Source organism: Centruroides vittatus, unplaced genomic scaffold (genome assembly GCF_030686945.1).
Source record: "Centruroides vittatus isolate TY-2023 unplaced genomic scaffold, ASM3068694v2 scaffold_1209, whole genome shotgun sequence".
Classification (NCBI taxonomy): domain Eukaryota; kingdom Metazoa; phylum Arthropoda; class Arachnida; order Scorpiones; family Buthidae; genus Centruroides; species Centruroides vittatus.
In genome coordinates this window covers 526,015-538,236 of record NW_027122673.1, presented here as the reverse complement: position 1 = coordinate 538,236, position 12,222 = coordinate 526,015, and the positions used below count along the sequence as shown (strand labels likewise).

The following is a 12,222-nucleotide window of genomic DNA, read 5'->3' as shown; positions in this document are numbered from 1 at the left end:
GTGCTCTTACTAAACTTGAAGAACCTTATGATTACTCAATGAATATTTTTATAACTAGTTATATTTATATTAGAATATTTGTACAGTAAATAGTGTAATCAGCCAAAATATTACTCACATTTATATCCGAAGCAATTATTTTCAAAAAATAAAGCAAAAAATCGCAAAAGTTTTCTTCTCATTCGAAAATCGCCCGCTTACAACAAAGAAAAGTGAAACAATTGAAAAATCTTATTGTCGCCGATATTGTAACGTTTCGGTTGACGATCAAGCCGATTTAGTAAAAATACCTGTTTATTTTTAATTTAACAAATATCGAAATGGCGGTAAAAATAATTTTTAATTTCTAGCGTAATTGTAATTTCGAGATAACGGCGCCCTATTGAATTATAAGAAATTCTAATGTGTCAAACGTTATTATTCAACATATTTTCTTTCTTACGTTAGGATACAGAAATTTGCGCAAAAAATATGAAAAAATATAAAAAAAACAGCCTTTCTTTGCTAGCGAATTTTCAATTTTAACATAGCGGCGGCCGTTTCAAAATGTAACAAATTTTAATCTGTCAGACGGTACGATAAAAAGTTTTTTGTTTTTAACGTTACGCTTAAAAAATTTTAACAATAAAAATAAAAATAGCGAAAAAAATAACATTTTATTTCTAGCGAACTTGTAATTTCAAGATGGCGGCGGCCACTAAAAAACAGATTTTAATCTGTCGAACGTTACGATAAAAAATATTATTTTTTTACGTCACGCATAATTTATACAGTTGTAAAATATTCCAAATCAGTTTAATGCTCTCCCTCTCCCCCTGCAGGAGAATTTCGAAAAATCCCTTCTTGGTGTGCATTCTCATGGCGTACCCTAACTGTTTACCAAATTTCACCTCTTTAGGTCCAGCGATTTGCTCTGGGCGATGAAGAATCAATCACTCAGTCAGTCAGGACAAGTAATTTCATATACAGTATTTAGATAAAGTTTTTCCTTATTTATAATTATTTATTTAATTTGTTGTTAGTATTAGAACATAAAACGCTGCCGTTTGGTTTTTAAATCTTCAAATTGATCAATCATGTTATAATCTAAAAATAAATTCTAAAGGTACAATAGTGAGGTTGCGGCCAAAGTTTTCATATCTAAAACGCGAACATCGAACGTTCAGCGCCGCCATCTTGATTGCAATGTCGTTCCGAAACTCCATTGTCCAACTTCTAGTACAAGATGGCGACGCTCAACGTTCGACGTACACATTTTAGATGGCCGCAATTTATTTATTATCTTTTTACTATGTAATTTTTGAGTCCCGTTCGAGACGACGAGTCTCTAGGAGCGTAGTGCGCCTATCGGGTAATCGCCACTGCAGTTTTCTCAAGTTGGAGTCTTTCTTTTAAAACCTCTTTTCGCCCTGTGGGCACTAATGGGCCTTTTTTTTAGCAAGCCTATTATGGGTCCGGCCACGTCGACATATCCGGTCGGACCACCCGCCGAAAAACTTTTGGAGATTTTTTCGTCCCGTCAGGATTCGATCCCGGGTTCTCCAAGGCGGTAGGCTGCTACCTTAACCGCTCGGCCATCCGGCCCTCTAAGACAGGAGAGAGGCCGCGTTTCTTTATGCAGCGCTCGAAAAGTGCTTTACAGCGAACACACTGAAACTGGTTTCTAATTGGCCAACACTGTCGTGACGTCATTTCACTACACTCTCGCTGCATAAAGAAACGCGGCCGAAAACAAAAGCCCCTAGGACGGAAAGAGTTAAATAAATAAATAAAAATAATTTTCGCATTAAATTTTTCAATGATTTTTATTTATATTTTATAAAAAAATAATAATATTTTAAAGGTAATTAATAATTAATAATAAAAGTTTGTAAAATTGTGACATTCATTTCAAAAAGTTATTTAGCTGGCAACACGTTTTTTACACGTGGTGATATTAGAAGTGTAGTTTAATTTTTTTGTAAACATAGTCTTAATATTAAAGAAAAAAATGAAGGAATTTTAGTAATTAATATATATATACGTATATTTAATGAACTAAATTACTCGAAGTAGAATTACTTTCTCTGTTGATTATATAAACACCTCTCTTATGACAAATTTTGTAGATATTCAGCAATAAAAATGGTAAATAACTTACGTTTAATTAAGTTAGACTATTGAATTAATAATTTAATTTTTTATTATACTGTAATAAGGAATTTTATTTATGAGACTGTGTTTCCATTAATTATCCCTAGTAAAAATATCATTTGAAATCATGTTTCATTGACACGTGATTTCAAATGATATGACGTCATTTATCAGAACATGATGTGACGTGACAACTTTTGGCACAAATGCAGCTCCGAATGAGACAGTTGGAACCTTATCAGAGCTTTGGATGATAACCGTAGGAGCAAAAAAGTCAAAGAAACCATACCTCTACATATGACCCCCGAAATTGACATACTTTCGGATTGCACACGATCAAGAGTCTTGTCACTCCACCAAGACTGTCCTGTTTAATTATTTAGCCAGCATGACCATTTGCGGAGTGAGTGACGTTGTGAGGCATGGGCACCCCCACACGGTTGCTGAGGTGCGAGTGAAAGCGAGCACCGAAGCACGTGACTATGTGTGGAGTATCAGATGAGGCATGCCTTGATTGATGCAGAACATGGAGAATAAACAGTATACTGGTTGACAGTAAAAACTGATCTTTGGAGGTAAAATCTCACCAAGGGTCATTTATATAGGTACAGTTCCATTGAGTTTATTGCTTGTATGGTAGGTCTATAACTCTGGGGGTGGCAAATCCCTCATTCAGAGTTCACATCTTTCACTAAATGAGATGTTTGGGACCTTGTCGGAGTTATCGATTGTGCTCGTAGGAGTAAAATAGTCAAAGGGACCGATGGTCTATGTATGACAATTCGTGAGATAAAGCACCTGAAATCAACTATTTGTTAAACTCGCGATAGACATAGTGGAGTGTGCGGTATGACTGATCACACCCTGGAAGTAATTGATGTGGTGAAGTTCATCGTCTATTATGAGCTTTTAGACATTTTTATTAAAGTGGAAATGGTTAATTTTTAGCAGTGTTTTGAGAAATAATTCTGGAATTTTTCACTTTTACTTTTTACCATGTTTTTGTAGGTCTTCAAAATTTTGGATAGGCTATATCTCACAAAGCATTGCATGCGTGTAGACCATCAGTTTCTTTGACTTTTTTTACTTTTACCGGCTTACTCCTAAGGGTTTACAATTCTGATAAGGTCCCAACCGTTTCATTCAGAGCTTGAATTTTTTCCTTTAATTTTTTAACTTTTGACATTGTGTCCAGAAACTTTTGAAGATATATAAAAAACATTTTATTATTAATTAAAGATTTTTGACTTTAATAGAACTGTTTAATGATGCACTTGGTATGATTTGAAATCAGTCAGAAACTATTACAGTAATGATGTCTAGTGATATTGTACTGAAAATGTTTTATGATTGATTTCAAATGACATGAAATGATATCACCATGACTAAATTACATGGCAGGTAACCCTCGAGTTACGTCATTCTTGATTATACGTCAATTGTCAAAAAAGTATATGGAAAAATAAAAATAAAGTTTAAGCCATTTTATTCGACTTTACATTCGTCCCCTACAAATATTGAAGTCGTAATATCACTAGAAAAGAATTAAAAGCACATAAAATCATATTAAAATATGTACATTTACAGTAAATGTTATTATAATCATCATAAATCCTAGAGAACGAAACACAAAAACATCTGTGTTTCTGTGTTGTCATCTTATTTAGTGACTTTAAGTGCTCATTATTGGCGTTTTTCACTTGTAGTTTCGACTTATGTCGTAACTACAACAAGTAAATTCGACTTACGTCACCTCTCCTGAAACCAATTACCGATGTAAGACGAAGTAATTGGTTCCAGGAGATGGCGACGTAAAGTCCTGTACCATACTGTATGCATGCCATGTAATTTAGTCATTTAAAATCATTTTATTAATTGATATCATACCTTATCACTTACTAATTGGTATCAAGTGATCATTTGAAATTGTCCAAAAATTACTTCAGATAAGATGTCACTTGATACTTGAAATTGATAAAATGATGTTTTTTTACTAAGGTAAAAGTAAGTTCTACCTAAGTTTCAATTTTCATTCAGCATGATTTTTATAATGTGTTTTCAGGTATTTAACATATGTAAGGGTCCTTCCATCATGTAAACATATCAAAAGGATGGCTTACATTTCAGAAAAGATACAGCTGATATTTCTGAAATAGTTCCAATGACCAGACAAATAGATCAATTGCTCTCAATTGATGAAATGATTTAAAGTAAAGCTACAACAACTGCTGTATGACATCGAGCTAAATAATGGCTATGATAATTATAAATTACTGATAAATTTGACCCTAGAGGGAGGCGTTACGTGCCATCTTGTATTAAATTTAATAATTATAATTTAATTAAATAATTTTAGATTAAACTGGAAGAAAAGATATGGCCCAGAGCGGGACTTGAACCCACAACTGGCATATGCGTTGCCAATTACACTATCCAGACCTCCAGTCCAATCTCCTCTTCCAGTATATTTAAGATTATGATATCAGTTATTACAGTGCTGAATGCATCTCCTGTGATGGTAATATCATAATGTTAAATATACTTGAAGAGGAGATCAGATCAGAGGTCCAGGTAGTGTAAATGATTTCAAGATATTAAATATCAGTTGATACTAATTATTACTTGGTAAAAATTGATATCATTTCATGTCACTTACCATGTAATGTTAATAGATGTTGCTTGATACCAGTTGGCATAAGGTATTAATAATTTAAAAAGATGAAAATATTTATTGAAATTGAAATTTTTTCATTTTTTCATTATGAAAATATGCCATTTGACATCAGTTTATATGATACCTATTGCCCACCATTGGCCAATTGGATAACACCAATATTGCTGTTATCCAATTGCAAGTTCACACCTCACCAACGTGCTGGCATTGAGGAGTTTTCCAGGTTTTCTTCATGTGTTTAACACCTAAATGGGACCGGTTTCCTATATAAATTCCTCCCAAGATACACTCATCTTGGCAGATTGACCTATTGTTGTATTCCCATATCCCAGCAGTCTACAACCTTTCTGACCTCATGGACCACTAAACTCACAATTTTGAATCTCACGGACCACTATCATGACTTTTTTTAAACGATATACAAAATCTGTAGAATAATGATCGTAAAAGTTTGATTTTACTATATTAATGTGAAACTTGCATGTTATAACAAATTAATGCAAGCCTACAGTTCATTGCTGCTTGTTTGAAATAAGTTTATGGATTGTTAGAGCTTTCCAAGAAGGACGATAATCATACTCACAATATTGTTTATTGCTCATTATTTATTGATAACAGTCACTTCATATTTGGTTTTAGATTCGAATAAAATTCAAATCCCATTATCCAATCTAGCAATATTAGAGAGTGTGAAACTGTAGTTTACAAGCTGCTAAATAGCAGAGCAATGATGAGTTGTTTCAGTATGGTGTTGATGTTCAAATACTTTGCTTATCAATTGTGTAATAAAAGTTTTTATACATGAATATTAATAAATAATATGAAAAGTTAGCAGGAACATGTCAGATATGGTCATTTTGTAGTTTAGTTCCATTACTGTATTCCGTTACATGCAAAAGTAAAGTCAATTCTTTCTGGCATAAAAAGAGAGAAGTTGAATATACAGTAGTTTTTTTCACAAAATAAGATGAGAGAGACGATTTTATACAAAACTAAAATAGCAAAAAATCAAAATAGGATTTAAACAAGATTCAAAATCAGAAGTTTGTTTTAAAAAATTGTATTCTCTACAGCAGGGATTTCTAATCTACAGTCTACGTAGATTCTTTGCACTGATATGTTTTATGGACATTGAATTTATGCTCATTGTTATTCAGAAATCAAAAAATTCTTAATCCTTGACCATATCTTTTTGTATCTGGCCTCATTTTTGTCTATTACAGCTCACGTGGACTATTCAGAAAAAGGTTGGAGACCCCTACCCTATAGTAATTTTCAGATTTATTAATTATGTTAAGTCATTTTGGTATAAAGAATTTGAAGTACTTATTTTCGAAATGTCTCCTGGCCAAAATTTTCAAAATTGAGATGTTGGTTCCTTTGGATTCGTAGATGGTTTCTTCTTTTATTTCTGCTTTCATTTTGCTTCAAAATGTTGTATAAATCATGGAAAAGTTCTTTCAAATATGAGTTTACAATCAAAAATATGGCTGTAGTACTGTAGTGAAATCCTTCAGTACAAAACATCCCTTGTTACTTGTCTTTATACTTCTTTCAACTATTTTTTCCAAAATGTGTCGTCCTATAAAATTTTTTCTTTCAAAACATTCTTTGCCTCCCAACTTTAGTTTCAAATCATCTTTTTTCTAATTTCTTTAATCATTCTGCAGTGTTGCATAAAACAATGAAAGTGATTCTGAAAATAAACTATTATTGGTTTCAAGAATTAGAATATGAAATATTTCTGCAAGAAGTATGGCATTCCAAATAGAACATAAGAAATTTATATTATGATATTATGTGGACCTGATGTTGGATTACTAATTAGGTCAAAAATGTTTATCTGTTTATTAAAATTTCTGTCAGAAAAGAAGAAAAGGTTATTCCTTATTATTTGAACTGTTTCCAGTTTTTGTTACACACTTTTATTTTGTACACTCATTCAATATATAGTACAGTAGACCCTCCCCTATAACACGGGTTCATATAACACGGATTCTTATAACACGGCGAAAAAATTGTGATTGTGTTCGTATAACATGCTAAAAGAGACTCGTATAACACGGTAATACATCATCACCGACTTGTGTCGCGACAGGATTGGTCGAATCTGGACCAATAGTGGACATTGTACAAACCGTAGAGTTTAAACGAGCACTGGACTTACTAAAAAATATTTATTATTCAACGGCCATAAAAATTATATTTTTATTAATGATGTCTCCAAAGTTAAGTTATTTTTCTGCGAAAAATTCGCCGATCAAGAAACACGCGCCTGCCATTCGATGAGCCGCTCCGCAACCAAAAATAAGCTTAAGCAATGGCGTCGTCGAACGGTGCGCACTCGGTAAGTAATCCTACAATTTTTTGTTTATAGCATAGTTTATATGGATCATTCCCAAAAAAATTATACGTGATTTCGAAATGTGGAGTCAAATTAGTCTAGAATCGATTAATTTTATGGAAGAAAACCTTTCAAACAGCCGTAGCCCCTAAACTGCACACGTGCCGGGCTGTGATTGGTTCATGTATTTAAGTGACTCGTACAACACGGATTCATATAACACGGAACGTATCTACAGTGTTATAGGGGGGATCTACTGTATAATTTTTAATATCCTATTTGATATTTAATTCCTTTCGTACGTTATGGTTCAATAAGTGTCATTGAATATGACCAAAAATGTCAGCATTAATGTCTCTTGCTGGATACATTGGCATTGGAGCTGTTTTCAAAATTTGGATTATAATTGATTCAATTCCTGATTATTATCTATTTAAATATTGTATTTTTTGTTTTTGTGCAATAAATTTTCTATAAGATTGAGGTCTTGATTGTGAAAAAATCTAAAAGGTATTTACGTATAGAGTTGCTGGGGTAATTGTAAATTTCCTCCTATCATTGTATAGGCCCTAACACTACTTAGAAAATCTGGTGCATATTTTTTAAAAGTATAGTAGACTCACCCACATCTGGACTGATCAAAGACAACCAAAAATTTCTAAAAATATTGTACACTATTCTGAATCTTCCTTTCGTATTGCAGTGTGTACATTTGTTTGGGCTAGGGCTACAATTTGAAAAAATTGTAGACAAATTTCCCATCATCTATCTATCTATGTCTTTCCTTAAATCTTGAGAACAGAGTTAGTTAGATGAAAGATGAGACTAGATATGGAAACCTTAGGGGCAGGAGGCCCCAATTAACTATATAAGAACTTCCGACGTAAACTGGAAGTCATATTATTTTAATTCAAAAATTTTTCCCCATAAGATGTTAGATAGATGACCAGCACAATTGTACTGTTAAAGGAAAAGCGTGATATACAGGGGCAAGCCACTAATTTGAAAGGGAGAGCACATATTTTAAATTAAATACAGTAGAACCTCGATTATCCGGACTAATTGGGGATGAAGGTAGTCCGGATAATCGAAAAATACAGTCTAACTCGTTTATAATGTCATCCATGGGACCGGCAATTTTTTGACGTTATAACCGAGTGTCGTTATCTGCGTAGTCTATTATTATCATAATAAATTTATTATCACATGTATAAAAATGCAAACTACATGTTTAAATCAACTTTATTTACATTATTATGTCTAAGTTTACATCGATGTAATTAAAAATTTCAAAAATTACCTTTTATAAGAAATTTCTATTTGTCATAGGTTTCAATACTGGCGGAACTTCCGGTTTTGAGAGTAATGTCGAATCAAAAGGCAACAAAAGGTTAAACTAATGTATGCCAATTAAAAATAATTCAATTATTTCTTTATAAACTATTTAATGTAATATGTTATATTAAACACAATATAATATTTAACAATTTAGCATAAAGTAATTTAAAAATGAGTACATAATAACCGACCGTCACGTCGTTAAAAGTGTAGCAAATCAGCAAATTTGTAAAATTTTTGTTTATTTTGAACAATCCGGATAATCGAGGTTCTACTGTACATTAAAAATTTGATTGAAAATTGCAGCCTGGCATTGTGACAATGTCGCAATAAATAATTGCTTATTTTATTTACATTTTAAGGTTGTTTTGAAGTTTGTAGAAGAGCATAATGCATCAACCATTGCTGACGTGATAAGGCATTGGCTTGATGTCGCAGCTCGTCGGCAAATTGAGAAAAATAAAACAAACAACTTTAACACAAATTTCAATTTACAAAGAACAACAAAAGCTGGAATGTCTTCTGGAATAAGTTGATTTCGATTATTAACCTTGAAGAAGGTCATTTAAGACAACTGAAAATGTTTGAGAACTTTAACACACTTTCAAAATTAATTGTAATTGTCAAAAATAAGCATCGATTTCAAAGTAAACATGTTTTATTCAACAGTAGGCGTATATACAGGGTGTATCAGAATGACATTTTAAAAATTTGGGGAATTGTAGAGGATGAAATTTTGAACGTTTTGATATAAGGAACCCATAGCCGGAAATGCGATATAAAGTTTCTACTGCGGTAGGAAGTGCTTGACCGCCCTTCACTTTGGTAGCTACCCTTCCATCCATTGACGTCATGTTATTGTTCTTGACTTCTTCCTCTGGGGTTGTGTAAAGTCCATTGTGTACGCAACACCTGTAGGAACAGTTCACGAGCTTACGGAGCGCATCTTTACAACATTTAATACCATCAGAGGGGAGAGTGGCATCTTACGGAGAGTCGGACAAAACATGGTTCGTCGTTGCACACGATGTAACGAAGTTGGTGGTCGTCACATTGAACATTTACTCTAAAGTAGTGCAGCCACTGATTCGATGTACAGTTTGATTGTACTCTACTGTTTTGTCAATAAAACTTGTCATAAATACTGTATTCTGTTGTTTCATTCTGCATACCGACCGCAAAGTGCTGTAGAAACTTTATATCACATTTCCAGCTATGGGTTCCTTATATCAAAATTTCATCCTCTACAATCCCCCAAATTTTTAAAACGTCGTTCTGATACACCCTGTATATTAGTCTTATTTAAGAATTACCACACCCCTTATCCGGATTACTCCAGTCCACATTAGTTCAGATATAGGAGAATCTACTGTACAAGAGGTTCTTTACAAAGGTCATCATTATAGTCCTATGCTTGTGTTTAAAATGTTGTTTACTGAAAAATGACTCTGCCATTTTCTTTTATTTTAAAATATTAACATTGTATGTAATAATTATAATATCTTTATAAATATACCAATTTTACATTATTCATTAACTAAATAAGATTATTTTTATCTTTTCAGACATTAGAACAGACAAAAAGTTCTCTTCGTCAACATCTCGAAAGTTGGCTCAATAAAAATATGAAAATAGAAATGACGGACGGAAGAATTTTAATCGGCATATTTTTATGTACCGACCGTGACAGAAACGTCATTTTGGGTTCTTGTTCGGAATATTTAAAACCTGAAGGTAATCGACATTCTCGATTAACATTAATTCATTTACAATTAATAATTTATATATTAGATAAAATAATAAAATGCATACTATTGAAAAAGTCCAAAATTTGCCTATTGGGTTAACGTTAGTCTTGTAACTTATCTCCAACCCCCAACTTCCAAATTATGTTCCAGATAGAGATCCAGAATATAATCTGCCTAGCAATTTTCATGGAAATTGGTTAGGGAATAATGCTATTTACGATTATATTATTTATTTGCATTACGTAATATTATAATTAATAATTTAAAATATATAGCTACAGACTAACAAAGTACAATTTTATTTAGATGACGGGATAGTCGAGGAACCGAGAGTTCTGGGTCTAGCGATGGTACCGGGCCATCACATTGTATCTATTCGGATAGATGAAAATTTAAATAGCGCTACTCAACAGAATGCAATGATGCCCTTATCGAATAATAAGTGAGTATTTTCATTGTGATTACTTATAAGAAAACTGATCTAAATTGTTGATTTTTTTTTCAGAAACGATCAATGATGAGATATCAAATATTTATTTTATATCAAAATAGATCGATTCTAAAACTTCATTTTAAAATGTATTATAACTGTAAATAAAGTGTCAAAATGCATTATAATTTTCCAAATTAAAATTGTTTTTTGTATTTTTAGAACGTTGGTTTGGGCTACCCATTAATTACGCATTCAGTTTACGAGGGGTCAAGAGTTTGTTCTTTTAAGCTTGTTTACTAGTCATGCGAATAAAATATTTAAAATAATTTCTTCAATGTCAAGGTTCATAAACTAATGCACACGTTAAGAGGAGTGGTTTGCCAAAGTATGTCATTGCATATGATGGAAGGGGGGTCAAAAGTGGTTTGATAACTGTGTATAATTAATGGACCACATATTTTTTTTACCAAAAATGGTGGCAAGAAAGTTGTACTCTAGGGAGAACAAAATGTTAAATCACCGCTACTCATGTTAAAAATATTTACATTTCACATATTTGAATTCAACTTGTTTAGCATGTAGAGTTGTCTATACTTAAGCACTTCTTGCTTAATCAATCAACTTTGAGTGTGTTTACATGAATAAAAGTTACTTGTTAAAATTTCAAATCAATTCCAAAATTCTAATATGTTCTTGTTTACTCTACTGAAACAATTCTTAGAGAAAAAAATTTATTTTCACCACCCTTACAATGATTTTATTGATTACCACAAACAATTACAGGTATACCTCAAGTTACGTCGTTTGTCAAAAAAGTATACGGAAAAATAAAAATCAAGTTTAAGCCATTTTATTCGACTTTACATCCGTCTGCCACAAATATTGAAGTCGTAATATCACTAGAAAAGCATTAAAAGCACATAACATTTTCTGTAAACGTACATATTTTAATATGATTTTAATATAATCATCATAAATCCTAGAGAACGAAACATGAAAACATCTGTTTGTGTTGTCGTCTTATTTAGCGGTCTTTAAGTTCTCATTATTGGCATTTTCCACCATAGTTCGACTTACGTCGTAACTACACAAGTAAATTTGACTTACGTCGCCTCTCCTGAAACCAATTACCGACGTAAGGTGAGGTATACCAGGTATGAACCCACGACCTACCACCACTGTTCTGCTTTTATCCACTCTGCCACTGGTGGGCGCACAATACTTAGTACTAATATTTATTTGGTAGTTAAACACATGCTGTTTATCCACCTAAGATATTTCTCTGTTCAATATTTCTATTTTTTCATAAAAACAAAGTAATACATGACTGATTAGTGGAATGGTGTTCAACTGTATTTTGCACCATTAGCAGAGACTTCACTGTCAACAGTGCAAAATCTTGATATAAAGTAATACAATTACATTAATGTCTAGAATTTCAGTAGCACTTTGATTATTTCTGATAAATTTTCCAAACAGTTCAGATTTAGGGTCCTTTACTACATAAAGTTGATGTTAATGATGGCCAAAGGACCAAGGTGGTGTTAAAAAT

General features: G+C 32.5%; 1 protein-coding gene across 1 annotated transcript; it reads left to right on the top strand.

Moving 5' to 3' along the window:
- The first annotated feature begins 4,074 nt into the window (after positions 1-4,074).
- Positions 4,075-11,338, top strand: Sbat (LSMD1 domain-containing protein Sbat). Its single transcript, XM_067284471.1, has 4 exons — positions 4,075-4,117; positions 10,036-10,223; positions 10,544-10,679; positions 10,890-11,338. The coding sequence occupies exons 1-4, from the start codon at positions 4,113-4,115 to the stop codon at positions 10,912-10,914; spliced, it is 354 nt and encodes a 117-aa protein (XP_067140572.1). The 5' UTR covers positions 4,075-4,112; the 3' UTR covers positions 10,915-11,338.
- The last annotated feature ends 884 nt before the right edge of the window (positions 11,339-12,222 follow it).